This window comes from Polypterus senegalus, chromosome 13 (genome assembly GCF_016835505.1).
Source record: "Polypterus senegalus isolate Bchr_013 chromosome 13, ASM1683550v1, whole genome shotgun sequence".
Classification (NCBI taxonomy): Eukaryota; Metazoa; Chordata; class Cladistia; order Polypteriformes; family Polypteridae; genus Polypterus; species Polypterus senegalus.
This window is the reverse complement of record NC_053166.1, coordinates 5,091,351-5,108,542: the sequence shown is the minus strand read 5'-3', so window position 1 is coordinate 5,108,542 and position 17,192 is coordinate 5,091,351. Positions and strand designations below refer to the sequence as shown.

The following is a 17,192-nucleotide window of genomic DNA, read 5'->3' as shown; positions in this document are numbered from 1 at the left end:
CCATTTTGACTCAAGTCCGGTGCAGGGAGGACTTGTGTTTCACGTCAGGGAGACCCCCGCACTTGAGATGTTCTCTTTTGGTGGCATTTGGTTTCATTCTTTGTCTCGGCTCTGCCATGACGGTCGAGCTGTTAGCGGCCCCTAATCCTTTTGTCCCACTTTGCCATCCAGGGTCACGTTGCTGCTGGCCTCTCGTGTCCTCTGGGCCGCGGTCCCTTTAAAACAAACAAAAGGGCCGCTTCCGTCAGCTAATGAGATTTGGAGTGGCTGGATGATGCCGTGTTATGGCGCAGTCTGATTGGCGCGTCGGCGGCCTGCGGTATACGACACGCTCTGAGCGAGCCGTGCTTGTCATCGTCGGTGTGTGGCGTGCGTGCGTGCGTGCACGCGGGCGTGCTGAAGAAGTCGGGCCGGCCGAGCGACAGCAGGATGCAAGGTGGGATTGCTTTTCAGGTTTGTTTTCGCTCGCGCGCCGCCGTTGCGTTGCCCCCGTCTGTCGACACTCCGGTAGGGCCTGTCGGGCTTGGCTTGCGGCTGAACAAACGAGTTGCCAGCCATCTGTGAATGGGGGCTTTGTCATGTGGTCTCGCCAACGACCTCCTCCTCCTCCTCCTTCCCCCCTCCACTGATCATTATAGACCGAGCCCCCTGCCCGCCGTCTCTGCAGGTCTGAGCGGCCCCCATCCCCCCAAACTTGGCGTCTCCGGGGCAGAGCCGAGCTGAGCGTCCTCCGCGGATCGCGTGCTGCCTTTGTTGTGTGCCGCCGGGAGCCCCCTGACACGCCGTTTGGCCGTCCCGTGTGCGCCGAGGGCTTCACGCCTGAAAGAGCGGCTGCTGTGGAACTGCTGCTGCGCCTGGAATGAGGTGGGCATCAGTCTGTGGTGACCGCCAGCTGTCCCTGCCGCTCAAGACGTGCCAGGCTGTCGAGAGGCATGCGTGGGCTCTCCGATTTGGGCTGCACCGAGTGGTCCTGCCTGCCAGGCCAGAAGGAAATCGGCCGTGTTTGGTCATCTGCTCCCGTGGGCTCGGTGACATCCAAGCCCCCCACCTTGTCGTGGTGGCCTTCACGCTGCATGCGGGTTAAAGGTCACCTCAGGCTGGCGGTGGCACCTCACGGTGGGGGAGGGGGAGCATGAATGGGGACCCTTGTTCATTGTCCTGGAGTCTGAATGCAGTGTGTGTGGGTCAGGCGAGCAGATGCAGATTTGCAGACAATAGCGGCACAGGAGTGGCCCCTTCTGTTGAACTTGGCGCATGTTGTCATGTGGCACCAGAGCCAAGCCTTTTTATTCTTTTTTTTTTTCCCTTTCTCCCTGACGCCCACTCCTGGTGACTCCTCCTCATACTGTTGGGCACAGGCTTGTGGCCTGGCAAATGACTTACCCAGAGGCTGTGTGCATCATGGGTATTATGTAACCGTGGCCAAGGATGGGCACAGGTGAGGGGCCGCAGCACAGTGTGTGTCTCTCCCACACATACAGACTGGGAAACTGTCAGGCCCGGTGGGCTTTATCAAGAAGGGCAGGGGGCACACTGGAGGGACCGCTTGGCACGTGTGCCATGGTCCCTGCTTTTGATCTGCAGGTCACTCATTTAAATCGATTCTTCTGAGCTTCTTCAGGTTTGTTCTGATTTGTAACTTTGGTCACTCACTGTTGTCGTTTCAGGCATACGCCCTCCAATTTTAAATGGCCCAATGCATCCTCGTCCCCTGGTGGCCCTCCTGGATGGCAGAGACTGTACGGTGGAAATGCCCATTCTGAAAGACGTGGCCACCGTGGCATTCTGCGATGCCCAGTCGACGCAGGAGATCCACGAGAAGGTAGGAAAGCCTCGGTTGGTTTGTGGTGTCATCTTAGTCTGTTGAAAGGCGTCATTGGACCGCCGTCACACGTGTCACAGCACAACTTGACATTCCAGGGGCTTTGACGGGACCCTTCATTGGGGTGTCTCGTCATCCTGCTGTTACTGTTGGGGTGACGGGAGGTGTCTGAGGCCACACACACACGTGACACTCCTGGGCTTTTAGTGGAGCAGCAAGCAGTCGGAACATATGATGCTGTGGAAAAGTACTTGCCCCCTGTGCCTGCCGTGTCTCTGTATATGTGACACAAAGTGGGCACCAGAATGAACTCTAAATCGGGACCTCATTTATTCAAGGAGCCCCTGTGTCGTGAAAAGCAGTCGCCACCATAGTTTTTACTGAACCCCTCTAATCGATAAACATTAACGTGAACTGGTGGGCCGCAGGGTTTTCATCATCGCACTCGGCTCGTTTAATGAGCTGGGATTTTGTTTCTCTTCTTCTACGTTCAGAAAAGCACAGCAGCGTGCAGACGTTAACATTTTGAAGTCATTTAGAACTCTTTCTGCCTTTGCTGTAGATTGAAATGCTGCTCTAATTCTGTGCAGTTTTCCCCTTTCGTTGTGTCTTAATGATGACGATTAAAACCGAGCAGAGCAGACAGCCCGGGAAACAACACGGAACCGTGAAAGGCTGCAAGACCCGCCGATTAGTGGATTCAGTAAACAGAAGATGAAGGAAAATCAAGATGAAAGTATTGTTGAAAAGAGCAGAAAATACACGCCTTCCATATAACTGCTTGGTACATTTTCATAAAAATACTTTTATCAAACTCCGCTCTTCAATTTCTGGTAACTTGGGAAATGACCAGCGTTCTCTTAATGAGCCCAGGAGTCCATTTAGTAAGAGAAGCAGCCTGTTCTGGTTTGACGTCCATCTGCCACACGGCCCACTCGGGTTCAAGTGGGGAGCTCATCATCCTGCTGCCTGACCCGGTGACACTTCAGCTCACGGCCAGACCACAGGACCATCTCCTTTAGAATGTTCTGGTCAGGTCTTTCATGGTCCCTTCAGTTTTCAGAGCATCAACAACCAGTTACAGAATTGCGGATGAGCATTTTTGCTTTTATGTTGGCACTAAAGTGTGACATTCTGATGGTTCGTCCTGAGAAAGGCAGCCTTTCACGACATGTGATCCTTGAGAGCGCTAAAGTGGAGCCTGGCACGGCGCCTCTGCTGAGCTGTAATGTGCTGATGAAATGCACACAAATCCCTTGCGATGGTTCAGACGTGTTGAACGCGGCTTTTCTTTTCGCTGGTGTGCCGCCTGTTTGCTCTTAGAGGCCAGAAGACGTTGCTCTCATGGACCTTCTCCGTTTTGTGTAAACCGTTGGCACCGCCAGTCTTGATTTGGTCACGTTCAAAGCTGCTGACTGTCCGAAGTGCTGCACCAGGGGTGTCGAGCTCGGGGCTGCAGGTTTTCATTCTAACCCTTTCCTTAATCAGTGCCCCGTTTTCACTGCTAATGAACTCCTTTTCCCTTCACTTCAGTAGTCCTGTTTTTAAGGATTCAGTCCTCAGAATTGATTTATTTCTCCATTAAATGGCAGCCAAACCGAAATGAGATGTGAAACGAGCCGACAGATGACCAGCTACATTGGGGCTTCAGACTCCAGCCAGTTTCTTGCTGGCTGTTAAACTCGTTATTTACGTCCACGGCTTGTTGCTCCTCTCATTCTGTCGCAGCAGACATTTCCAAATCTGATGACTTTCTGTTTTTCCTAAGAACACCGTCGAGATGTTTTGGTGACCTGCGAGATCAGCCTTGCCCCAGACCACCTTCATCCTTCTTTAATTTCAGATATTGTGTGATGGGCACAGGTGAGCTGCTCATATGGTGGCTTGTTTGAGGTCTCATGATTGTTTGGCTACTAATTAAGGAAAAAGAGACAACTAAAGGGCCAGTTAATTAAAATGAAGGCAAAAGACGTTAATTGGCAGCAAAAACTGGTCACAAATTAAGAAGATGGTTAGAATGAAAACCTCCAGGCCCCGAGTTTGACCCCCGTGTGCTACACTGTGAACCATTTTCAAGTATTTCAGCAGGTGCCCTTAAGGAGAAGAGTGTAAAAATGAGTCAATACAAAGTAAAATACTAATAAAAGGCAAAGCCCATGGGGGGGGACGAGCTCATATCCTGTCATCAGTGGCCACGGGTTTCTGGTCAGCCTCTTCATTAAGCCGATGTCGCATTACATGACATGATTTGCCGGTCTCGTTGCTGGAGCAGTTCAACCCCAGACCACCACTGGGCTGGTCACGCTTACTGACCAAGCGCCGATCTGTCAGCACAGTTGTGTTTGTCCCTTTCAGCCTGACGGGCAGCCCGTGCTGCAGGGAGGGTTAAGCGGGATGGCGAGTTCAGCCGCAGTCTCGCTCCTTTGATTTTTCTAACCTGAGACATCAGACAGACGAGCCTCTGTTGTGTGTGTCGCTACGTGAAATGCATTGCACTTCCGCACGAGCATTCATTGGTTGTCAGCTGTGCTGCACACGCAGCCCACCCCAGGACTAAAGACAAATCGGCGGGGAGTGAGCCACGAGGTATGTGACATGACGCCAGTGCCTTCCAAGTCACTAAGATGATGGCAGCGAGGGCAGCGGCACGAGGCTAACGTTTACGGCCGCTAGTCCCATCAGACGTCTTTTTCTCCTTAAGTGAGGTGATGGTCCTCAGTTGACTTGCTTCGCAAGTCGGGGGGCCTCAGACCCCAGCCTGTCTGTTCTTGAACTCCATGCCATCCCTCTTTGTGCCGCTCCAGACGTTTCCAGAACTGTCCATTTTCCTTCCTTGATGGCTCCATGCAAGCGGCGCACTAGAATTTCTCCGACCTTCTCCTTTCTTTTTCAGATTAGGTGGTCTTGCAGCGTCTTCAGACCCCTTCACTTGTTTCACTTTTTCTTGGGTTGCAGCCTTCATTTTTTCCTCTCGTCAAGCAGCACTCCGAACCCGAGATCAGTGTTTTTTAGGCCTTTTTTTTTTTTTGTCTTTTGACCCAATCGTGCTCGTCTTTGAGACCCCTGTCCATGGTGGCTGTCAGATTGGCTCCCCCCGTCATAGTGGATCCTCACGAGTCACTTTACAAACCGTACACGACTCGAGTCCCAACACTTGATGACCCTGAAGGTGACCATAGAGTGACAAAGTAGAACCAAGATTTTTAAAAACGCATTAAAATAAAAAACTGAAGAAGCATTTGGACCCTTTGCTTTGGCTCAGGTCCACCCCATTCAATTGACCATCCTTGAGATGTTTGTGGTCCAACTGTGCCGTCTAAAGAAGGTCCAAGGAATTGTCTGCAGAGACACAGTGGCGTCGAGGCTGAGATCTGGGGATGGCTGCAGCAGTGCGTGTTTCCAAGAGCACAGAGGCCTCCGTCATACTTAAATGGAAGACGTCTGGAACTCTCCCTACAAAGATGACCATCAGTCACACCTGACGGTCACTCTGACTGAGCTCCAGAGAAGCCTTCTGAAGGGACAACCAGGCCTTATGACCGAACGGTCAGATAGAATCCTTTTCTTAGTAAAAGAGACACGGAGGCTCACTTGGAGCACCCAGAAGACTTTAAGATTCTCTGGTATGTCGTAACCAAGATGAGTATCGTGTCTGCAGAAATATCATTCCAATCATAAAGCATGTTGGTGGCAGCATCAGGGACAGGGACAGCAGTAGTCAAGGTAGTCTGGGTTGAGGAGAATGAAGTCCTTAATGGACGCCTGCAAAGAGTTCTGTGGACCTCAGACTGTGCCAAAGGTTCACCTCCCATCAGGACCAAGCAAAGCCAGCGACATCCCTGGAGAACAGCAGCCTCTGGTGGTGGGTGGGGGGGTCCAGATGACCCTGCCAAGTGGCCGCCTGCTGGTCATTCTACAGTAGAGTCTGTGCTGGGCATTGTGATTCTCTCACCCATAATAGCCAAAGTGGTGTGAAACCTTCACCAGTAGCCAGAGAAGCAGGCCTGCTTCCCACCAGCCATCCCAGACGAGGTGCACTGAATGGCAGCCTGGCTTCCACTCGACTGGCTGGCTTCGGCCTACAGTGTTCGAAAATGCACTTAACTCTCAAAGTTCAAAAATATACTCTGAAATGCCCCACTAGGGAGGGCATCACCGTCAACCCTGGCCAGTACAGTGCAAGGCAACAAGAAATCTTTATAACAAAAAATAGTAAAAGCAGGAAAGGAGGCAAGAAGGATTTGGCAACAAGGCAGTCCTAATGATAAAGCCCTGAATGAGTAATATTAATAACAAACATCATAATTCTTTACATTTATATATATATATATATATATATATATATATATAGTGCTTTACTTGCTACTCAAAGTGAGTGCGGAGCCACTTTAACCACCAGTAGTGTGCAGCATCCACCTGGGCGATGTGACGGCTGCCATTTTGGTGCCAGTACGCTCGCCACAAATGAGCTGTTAGGTGGTGAAGTGGCGAGAGAGCCACTTAAGTGATGGGGAATGATTGGGCGGTCAGAATGACCAGGCTATGGAGGGCAGTTTAGCTAGGGCACTGGGGTACACTCTTATGTTTTCAAAAGATGCCCTCACAGAAAGTCAGCACCTCAGTTTTATGTCTCCTCACCATTTTTACAGCACAGGGTCCTTGATCCACATTTAGACGGCAGGGCTAGCCTCACCAACACCTCTTCACACAGTAACCCAGTCTTTTCTTAGGTGGTCTCCCATCTAACTATTGGCCGAGTCCCAACACACTTAGCTTTAGGCAGATGATCTCATCTGAATTCCAGAATCCGAAGCAAATAAATACAAAGAAATGGCAACTGTGTACCACAAAGGAACTGCAATTCCCATGAGCCTTTGCAAAGGTTGGAGCAGTCCACAGCGGAGACTGGCAGGGGGCCCCCCCGTCTCTTGGGGAATCGCCAACAAACCACAGAGCATCCACACCTAGACACCAAACTGCAAAGAAAACCGAATATAAAGTGAATAATTATACAAATAATAAACAGAATTACCAACGATAACATAAAGGATAAGCACAGGGTGAAAAATGAACAAAAAGGACACAAAAAAGAAATGCAGGTGATGTCTTTCACGTGGGCAGGAGTGGCACCAGGTGGCACAGTAGGACACCAACAAGAGAAAGGAGAGGGACAATCATTGGGGTCATGTTAAAAATCTACATTTTTGCATCGCCATTTATGATTTTGATGAAACTTAGTATACGAGTTCTGAAATGATTTTCAGGGTTGAGGTTTCAACATGAAGTACCCACGCCACTCTTTACCATCGGCTATCAAAATGAAAAAGTGAGGATTGCCAGTGGCTGTCGACGCAGCATGGCTCAGCTCCAGCTCCTTTGCCTTTTTACGGTATGTCTGCATTTCTTCAGGTTTGACGTTCATCTCCCAAAATGCATTTTGTGATTACAGTTGACCATTAAAATACAATATAGTGCTGGGTTGGCTTTTAAACACAGAACAAGTGCCAATGAAGAAAGGATTCCTAGCCTGTGAACTGTAGCGACGTGCTATCTTTCAGTCTTTGTATTTCATAAACGTGTTTTCTTTTTAATAAGCAAAAGTGGCAAACAATGCAGTTTATAAAATTCATTTCAATCATGAAAAGGGAATCTTAGACTTCCAAGCAAAAGTTACATTTCTTGTGAGTTTACTGCACAAAAATTTCAAAGAGGAATGTAGGCCTCCAAAAAAAAAAAAACCTGCCACTTCCACAGGTCCCAAGTCCCTGGCGAGGCCTCACCTCTGGCAGCCCAGCCCCAAACTGAAACCGCACGCTTCTAGACTGCTCAGGCCTAAAAAGGGAGCTTCGGTTTTTAAATGACAAAAGTTCAAAACGTCCACAATCCAAAAGCCTCTGGTGCAAGACAAATCATGCTAAGTTCCTTTATATCTTAAAGATTTATTACGATGATTCTGAAGGATTGCTGTACTCACAAATCAAAATCTGGGAACTGCAAAATTCAATGAGAATCAACAAAACGCAGGCATCAGAGAAGAAGGGATGTCCGCTTCTCCACTGATACAGCTGCTTCATCTGGTGGGCCTGCCTCCTCGAGCTCCACATGCAGGAGGCTGGGCAGACAAAGACATTCATAAACATCACAGCACTACATAAATGCAACACGAACAGGACGGGACGAGGCAGAAAACAGAATTCATCACGTGAACAATAACATTTCAGAGGTAACGAAAAGTTGGCACGCTGTCGTTAAAGTCTGAGCTTTCCAATGAGTTGCACTCTGAATTGCCATCTTTTGCTCTTTGCAATGATTAGAAGTGCGGATATCTCATGAGGAAGAAGGGAGGCGTAATCGATGTGCCATGTTTCATCAAAATGACAAACCGTAAAACAAAGGCCGCTCGTTGAGTTCAAATTCATCCAAATGACTCACACCTGCTCTGACAGCCCTAGAGTGGGTCAACGTGCCGATTTTAAGAGACTTTGAGATGTCACATGGTACACATCGAGGAGGAAGGCCTACTGAGCACACGTAAAATCTCCCATCTCTTCAGATGAGACGCTGATGACGCACACAGATGTAGCCCACAGTTCCTTTTCCATTCACTGTGCCTTAAGTCAGTTAAGTACGAGACGTCTTGAGTGTCCGTCTTTCGGGACTTCATGTCCAGTGTAACTGCCTGCTTTGGTTTTGACATGCCTGTCCATGTACAGCTTGTCCAGCTGACACTCCAAGGCTGTAATGGTGGATACCTTTCTCTTTGCAGGTCTTGAATGAAGCAGTAGGGGCTCTCATGTACCACACCATCACGTTATCACGAGATGACCTGGACAAGTTCAAGGGCTTGAGGATCATCGTGCGGATTGGCAGCGGCTACGACAACATCGACATCAAAGCGGCTGCCGAGTTAGGTGAGTGCGCTTGTCCTCTTCGGTCTTACAGCCCGCCTGCTGCTCAGGCTACCACTCAGAAAGACCATCTGTCTGCTTAGCATTCTTGTTCTCCATCTTTGCCGTCAACCTGTGCATCGCATTGCTTGGACTGTCGGTTTCTTGAATGGTCTGCTATGGGGTATGGCAGGTTACCAGCTCCAGTTGTAAAGATCTGCTGTTCTCCATGGAACTCGAGGCTTAGGCTTCATCCACATTCTGATGTTTTCCTTTAACAAATGACTAAGACCTCCATCTACCCTGAGGTTTTCAATATCTCTGCCACGCTAATATAACCAAAATGCACACGATGTATCCATTCACCTTCACTGGGCTTGCGCACATCTGCGTAAAACCCTGATGGGATGATAACTCCACCAGCCACTGGATTTATCCCAAAACCATTAAGTTATTTGACTATTCACATTGCACAAAAGTACTGAACACGTCAAACACCACAGAAATCAACTCCTGTGTTCTCGTAGGTTGAACATTGGTCAACACAACCAATCAGGGGAAGAGATGTTGTAATGAGCAGGATCCAATCAGGAAAGGGCTACGTAATAAGCACTGACAAATCAGAGGGAGGTCCCCCATCCACACTTGGTAACGGTGAGTTTATGCGTCTCTGAGGAGTGATTTCAAAATTCCCCATTTTTTGGAGTTCCAAATGGTGAAGACCGAGACCAATGTGTGCAGGTTTAAATGAAAACCTGGTACTGCGAACATAGTCTCAAAGTCTCAAACACGGTCTAGAAACAGAAGTCAGCCGGGCCGCAACTCGAGCAGCAGCCTTCATGGCCTGCACAGGCCCCAGAGGATCAGACTAAAAGAAACGCCTTCAGTACATTTAGTCATTCATTAACTGTTTATACTACATAAATACGCTGTACTCCCAAAAAGCGAAATTAGAGTTCTTTTATACTTTAAAGATTGTATTTTTAAAAAGACAAAACTGAATCAAAAAATGAAATGCCTAACAAACAAACACAAGCAAATCAATAAATCAAAAATCTTCATCCTTTAAGCAGAGCCAAAGATCAAAAACCACAAAGTCATAAAGAAAAATTATATACAAGGAGCCGAAGAACAGAAGCGCAGGGGGTGATTCCCCCCCCACTTGGTTCAACACATAAAACACAAGATAAGTAGAAAAAACAAAAGGGAATAATCGGAAATGTGTAAGAATTCGGCTTCTGTGATGTTCTCATTTCCCCTTGGAGACAAATGAAGTGCATCTGACTGGCATACGACAAAGAAGACGATTGCGTGCCTGGTTGGTAGAAAATGACTGTCTGACCTGGACAGGGTGAAAGACCCCCTTTTCCTACTATTTGGCTGCTCAAGCCTCGTACCTGCTGGTGGCCTCCACACGTTTCTTGACACCATCTAAAAGCTTCTTGCCCCTTTCCTGGTGGTTTTTTTTCCCTCCTTTTTTGGTTGGAATTTTTTGCAGGATTTCCGCTAACGTTCCTGCGCATGTTTGAAACCTCGTAACAGACCTGATAAATGTGGACCACCCTGTCTCAAATGGACAACATGGTGACATACGAATGGTGACGTTTTGATTTAGTCATCGTCTGCTTGCATCATTCACTTGTATTTGAAACTCCACTGGACGTGTGACGTTGCCCTAACCCGGACTAATAGGAAAGGCGCTATCGTGGTACTGCTACTACTAACGTGTTCAGATTCATTTGGGCCAGACAGGTATTGGTGTCTGTCTTGTTCTGCTTGACCTTGGAGTCCTGTGGATGTAGTGTGACACTTTTTAAACCAGCAATGGCTGCTTAATGGTGCAGTGGCAGTTGTTATCACTTCAGACCTGAGTTTAGATTTGCGCTACTAATATTAATATTGTCCCGTGTGCAGAGTCCACTGAAATTTCTGCTTGCCTGTGCTAACAACTGTGAGGGAGCAGAAACTTCTGTGGCCCTTACCAGAGAAAGCTCAGGGCCTGATTTATAAAATTATCTGCTATTAGCGATGCCTTCTGCTCATGCCAGATATTTTCACATTGGCTTGTTCTTTTGTGATGATGTATTGTCTTGTTTCCCTATAGGAGCTGGTCGATGTAGGCAGGCACACTTGATTTAATATCCACTGCTATAGAGCCAGTTCAGTGGGCCGTCAAAAAAAACCTCGTAAAAGGTAAAGCAGCTACAGTGTCCTAAGGTCAGGAAAAGAACAGAAGCCTAAGCATGGAATCACTCCACTAAGGTGTGACGGCACCAGCTTCATTCCATAGTCGCTCACCTGCTTAATCCCATTTAGGGTTGTGGTGGGCTGGAGCCTCCAGGGTGAGGGCGTCAATCAGTCGCAGTGTCCGCACCTGCACACGCCTGTTGGAATATCGCATGCTTATTCATCCTGAACCCCCTTGTAGTCCAAAGATGTCCGCTCAGATGGAGCTCACTTAATCTCTGTAGGTTCTCACAGGTGCGGCTTTTCATGTTTCTGCTTGCATGTCTCCTTGCATTTCTCAGGAATCGCAGTATGCAATGTTCCCTCCTCATCGGTGGAAGAGACTGCCGACTCAACACTGTGCCATATCCTAAACCTGTACAGAAGAGTCACCTGGCTGCACCAGGCCATGAGAGAAGGAACTCGCGCCAGCAGTGTGGAGCAAATCCGAGAGGTGGCAGGAGGTGCAGCACGAATCCGTGGAGAGAAGCTTGGGATCATTGGGCTGGGTGAGGCCCCAAAGGGGCTTTTTCTGCTTCTTTGCATGTGTCATGCTAGATATAAGTGCCAAGCATTTTGGGATTGCTGGCCAACTTGCAGAGGTTTGATGGGCAAACAGACAGAATGGTGTTTAGAAGTACGGAGCAAACAACTGCGGCATGACGAGCCAATGGATTCCAACAGAGTGAAGGACTCCATGGTTGGCTATGGACTAAGTAAAGAAAGTGAAAGGCTCCAGCTTTACCTCGGGAGTGTTAACTGACTCCAGCCGGCCAGCCCAATAAATACATGTGTGCCAATCCAAAGCAGCCGCACCAGGACCAGGGCTGATGAGGCCGGTGCCGTCACCCTCTGAGGGTCGCATTGCCTTCAGAAGCAAACGCCCGTCCTTGCTCATCGAGCTGCTCATCTTGTTTGTCACGACAGTGCCAGTGCGTTACTAAGCCCTGCCACTCAGCAGATTGTTAAATTCACAGCAAAGCCAGAGAAACCTGAAGGGTTAACATAAAGAGGTCCTTGGTCAGTTATGGCGCAGCTGAGCTAGAAGTGCACTAGCAGGCCTCATAGGGTGGGACTAGCAGGAGTGATCCTTTGGTAGATCGGCTGGTGGGCCCGTAGGACTGACTCTGTTCTATTTGCAGGACGGATTGGCCAGGCTGTGGCCTTGAGAGCAAAGGCGTTCGGCTTCAACGTGATCTTCTACGACCCGTACCTCCCAGATGGAGTGGAGCGATCTCTCGGTTTACAGCGAATGAGCACCTTGCAGGACCTCCTCATACACAGCGACTGCGTGTCTCTTCATTGCCGTCTTAACGAACACAACCATCATCTTATCAACGACTTTACCATCAAACAGGTACTGACTTCTGCCCCCATGTTGTCCCCATCATAGCTGCAGTCTCCCCATCCTCTCTGCTGGCTGCAGTTCTCTGGGACGCCCAACTGTGTGCTCGATTACTGCCTGCTTCTACTTCCTCCTCCATTCCTCTCTCAGGTGCTTTCTCTGAAAGTGTAGCCACATTCCTTGTTTTCTGCTGCCAGTCCTCCTCCAGACTGGCCCCCCACATTTGTTCCACAATGGTGTCACAGTCACACTTGAATTTTATTGAGCAAAGGGTGGCCTACTGATTCATGATGGCAAAGCGCTCACTCACAGATGCATGGCTGAGAAATAAAAAGTAATAAACATGTGCATCAAAAATAAGCCGTAAATCTGTACAAAAATATAAGCACACAGTGAGTGGATCCCAAAAAGACTCCGCAGAGCCCTTCGCTTCAGGGACGCTTTGCTGTGGCGTAGATTTCGTTTTAATTAGGCCATTTGCTGTTTTTACCCATCAGTCTACACTCGGTAACCCATAATGGCAACGTGAAGACACGTTTATTAAAATCAAAAACTGAAATCTCCCATTCATAGAAATATCCAGACCCTTACTTTGTAGAAGCCCCTTTGGCAGCTTTGGGACTTCTTGGTTAAGTCACAACAAGCTTTGCTGCCCTGCATTTGTTTAGTGTATCCCATTCTTCATGGTAGATCCTCTCAGGTTCCATTAGACTGAATGGGGATGCGTCTGTGAAGGGCCATCTTCAGGGGTCTCCATGCATGTTCTATGAGGTATGGCTGGGCCACTCCAACACTTGTCTTGAAGCCACTCTTTGTTGTTTGCTATGCATCATTGAGATGTCACCCTAGTCTGAGGTGGCATGCACTCTGGAGCAGGTGCTCTTCAATGCCCTGATTCATCCTCCCCTCAATTCTCACCTGTCTCTTTGCTGTGGCACCAACATGCTTCACCCTAGGGATGCTAATAGGCAGGTGAGGAAAGAGTTCCACTTTTTGTTCCACCAGACAAGGCTCTCAGTGCAAGGGGGCTGTTGTCCTACTCGTCTTACTCAAGAAAGGCTTCTGTCTGGCCAGTCCACCTTTAATAAACACCTGGTTGATGGGGTGCTTCCAAGATGGCTATCCTTCTGATGGGTTCTGAAGCTCTGTTAGAGTGACCATTGGGTTCTTTGTCACCTCTCTGACCAAGGTGGCCTGGTTACTCAGTTCGTCCAACACTAGGACGATTCCTTATAATTCCAAACATCATCTATTTGACAAATCTTAAGGTCGCTGTGGTCCTGGAAACTCTTGAAGCTGTAGAGATGGTTTTATACCCTTGTCCTGGTGTGTCCCTCGCCACACCTTGATCTTGAAGGTCTACAGGGACTTCATGGCTTGGCTTGTGAATTGCGGACCCTTCTAAAAACCGGCGCCTTTCTGAATGATGTCCCGTCAGTTGTCACAGATGGACTCCACTCAAGTTCTCGACGCTCCTCATTCACCCGACAGAGCTTGGTGCGTCACAGCACTGGCTCTGAATACGTCTAGGACGGAGAGATTTCAGCTTTGGGTTTTTCATAAATTTGCAGACCATTCTGACGCCATGACTTCATTAAGGTGGTGGAGTGAGGATTGGTGGGTGGAAATGGCAGAGAGAGTCACATATTGCATGAGTTCTACTGCTTGTCGTCCGTATCGGTGAAATGCGGGGCCGCAAACCCGATCAGGAATTTGTTTTTAATTCTTGGTGTTAAAGCAGTGTTACACCTGAAACATGTTGGTCTTATGTACCCCATGTGCTTTGTACAAGAACTTGCAGTCGGGTTTTAATGGAGAAGGGAGAACCAAAATAATTAAGAATAGATGCCAAAGGTGACCGGCACTGCACAACAGCAAACGGTGTCAGAAACAGCCATTGAAGAAGATCTCTCATTACTTGTGTCCCACAATCCACGTTAGTCCTCCAGTCGTCTGCTCACAAAGTGAAAACTGTGCAGATCCGCGCAGGACATAAACTGAGAACGCATTCAGTTAGGACTGAGCTCTTGAAGTGAATCGGTGGCCATTGGTCAGGAGTCCTGTCTTCCCGTATGAATGTCCAGAAGTCTGTATTTAACGATAGTTCAGAAAAACCTTTCCCTCCATGGATGTTTTGATATTGATCAGAGTTTTATTTGTTCCTTAGGGGGAGCTCAACACATGAATGTTTTTCTAGAAATATCTACATATGTGTGAAATGCAGAGCTGACTGTTCACTCGCCCTCTGACTCGCCGTTTCCCGTTTAGTGAAAAGCTGAAATGTGGCAGGGTGGCACATCATGGGCTGCAGGCATCTGCTATGAAAGGACATTTTGATACATCAGTGTTTAGAGGTACCAGAAGAACTAAATACCCCAAACTCTCAAAACCCTTTGACTGATTTAGTTGAAACTTGGTGCCATAAAAGACAATCAGCCGACGTTTCTTTGTAGGTTTGGTTGTTGTTGGTAATGATGTGGTAGTGAGTGGGCTGTTCTTGGACCCCACATCCTCCTCCTGTCTCAGCACAGAGAAGTGGGGCTTGCAGTTGGTGCCACAGAGCAGGCCGAGGCTGTGCCAACGCTTACACGATTGAAGGCTGTGGGAAGAGGCAGAAATGGAAGAAGGTTCTGGGAGACGTGCTCAGCCACTTGCATTGTCGGGTACACACAGCACCCCCTATTGAGTTGGCGGCTTCTCTGTACTCCTCACCATGCGGTATAAAATACAAATTCAAATGTCATCACCGGCACGGCATAGCACACTGGCCATCACAAAGCTGTCGGACCCCACATGACAGGAAGGCAGTCTTCTTCTCTAGTCATTCTGTGTTACGATACCCCAGCCATTGATGTGGACCCCCAAGTACGTGTAGCAGTGTGAAAGAATGGCGACCAGGCGTAGAGGCCCTTTGGTGCGCAGTTCTGTGGTGTTGCAGACAGTCCTCCAAGCTCTCCTCCGTCTCGTCTCCTTTATCGCAGAATCGTCTGGGGATTTCCTCAAGTGACGTGACCTGCTGTTACACTTGAAGTCCAAGGGGTACGGAGTGAAGAGAAAGGGTCACAGGCCTGTTCCTTGTGGTGACCTTGGGGCTCACTGAGTGTGTTCTGCTGGACAGATAGTCCAGCATCCAGGACCCCACAGGCTCATCCACTTAGTGTGTGCCATTGTACAGCATTGCTTACCAGAGGACCCCCTAGTCTATCATAAGCCTCGTCGATGTGTCCAACGTGACGTCGTGGTATAGGGGGTGTCATGTTCACGCCCCGTCCTGTTCAGGCACCTCTCGTGTCCTTGAAACTTCTGCCAACTCACCAAGCTTTTCACAGCAGCCCTTGGGCTGGTCACACATTTAGATGTGATGGGACGTCGCAAAGCAGCACAGTTTTTTGAAGATTCAATGGAAGCAGTAAAAAGTGTCACAGACTGGTTAGTTGTGGAACCTGCAGCCGCTCTGACTGCTCCAAGACAGTTTCAGTGTCAAAAGTGGGGGTTGGGGGCTGGTCAGGTGGGCTCTCATGGGTTTGGCTGCTCAAGTCCAACACGTCCTCGCCAGCCAATGAGCTGCTGTTGTCTTTTTGCAGATGCGTCAGGGTGCATTCCTTGTGAACACGGCTCGAGGAGGCCTGGTCGATGAGAAGGCGCTTGCTCAAGCTTTGAAAGAAGGACGGATACGAGGAGCAGCTCTCGACGTGCACGAAAACGAGCCTTTCAGGTGAGCGGCCCACCACTTGAGTCCTGCTGGGACCTTCTTCAGGTGCTTTAAGAGCCTCAGCTCCAGTGTTGCCGGTGGCCCGTTGACACTGACGTCGTCCTCCATGAGGGGAGTTGCAGGCTTGTGGGGAACTATAATGTGAAATTGTGAAATGCTCTACCAAAACTCGTGGATGGCTTCTGTACTTAAGACAAACTTGAAAACAGATGACGACCGATGGCCGCCGCTGCCACCACCAATCTGGCCGAGTGTGCCGTGGTTTTGTTGCTTCCATTACAGCACATCATCTTCTGATTTTTGTTAAAGGAACACTCCACCCAAAATGACATTTTTTAAAAAGTTACTTACTTTTACTTACAGTGGGTATAGAAAAGAACCCCCCACTTTGAAATCTCCCCATTTTCTTTTTGCTTTATAGCCTTAAATAAAAACACACAAACTAATATTTCTTCTTCCCAGCTTTACTTCCTCAATGCCACCTCTAACATCAAGTTAATGACATCACAGCTACAGTTCAGAAAAATGATCAAAAATCCAAAACAAGACCTCCTGATATTAATGACGGATCAGCCCCCCCATGTCAATGTCATTTTGTTGACCCCCCTTTGCTTTAATGCCAGCCTTGAGTCTGCTGAGCCCACTCATTATTTGCCCCCCACTCTTCTTTACAGTTGAACTGTTTGGTGACATTGGCTGGTGAGTGTTGGTGGTCTGCTATCGTCAGATCTTTCCACAGATTTAGCTCTGGGCTCTGACTGGCCACACCAGGACATTCACTTTTTTCTCTTTCAGCCACCGTGTGGTCAGTTTTGCTGTGTGCTTCGGGTCGTCGTCGTGTTGAGAGGTGAACATTCTGCCCATCTTCATCTTTCTGCCAGCGGGTAGCAGGTGTTCCTCAAGAGTTTGATGGGATTTTACCCTAACGAGAGCCCCAGGCCCCCCCACAACAGGATGCTGCCCCCTCCGTGCTTTACTGTAGGTATGGTGTGTTATGGATGGTGAGCTGCATTGGTGGACCGTTTGGTATTGGGGCCAAATAGTTGGATTTTGGTCTCATCTAACCAGAAGACCTTTTTCCACTTGGCATCAGAATCTTCAAACTCAAACGCGCCTTATTGTGGCCTTTCGTGAGAAGTGTGACCCTCCTGAACATGGCACAATGGTGGAGCGCTTGTCAAAATGTTGTCTCCTGCACAC

At 48.7% G+C, this 17,192-nt stretch overlaps 1 protein-coding gene across 4 annotated transcripts in view; it reads left to right on the top strand.

Annotated features, from left to right (window-relative positions):
• Nucleotides 1-17,192, top strand: part of LOC120542325 (C-terminal binding protein 1) — a 41,685-nt gene that overhangs the window by 17,662 nt on the left and 6,831 nt on the right. Inside the window, exons 1-6 of one of the 4 annotated variants that reach the window (XM_039774702.1) lie at nucleotides 270-453; nucleotides 1,668-1,822; nucleotides 8,589-8,733; nucleotides 11,238-11,444; nucleotides 12,078-12,292; nucleotides 15,865-15,995. In XM_039774702.1, coding sequence (XP_039630636.1) covers nucleotides 285-453; nucleotides 1,668-1,822; nucleotides 8,589-8,733; nucleotides 11,238-11,444; nucleotides 12,078-12,292; nucleotides 15,865-15,995 — 1,022 coding nt within the window. In that variant the 5' untranslated portion in view covers nucleotides 270-284. Of the gene's footprint in view, nucleotides 1-269; nucleotides 454-761; nucleotides 865-1,667; nucleotides 1,823-8,588; nucleotides 8,734-11,237; nucleotides 11,445-12,077; nucleotides 12,293-15,864; nucleotides 15,996-17,192 lie in introns of those variants that run through there. The other 3 variants (XM_039774704.1, XM_039774705.1, XM_039774703.1) reach the window with 3 other exon arrangements.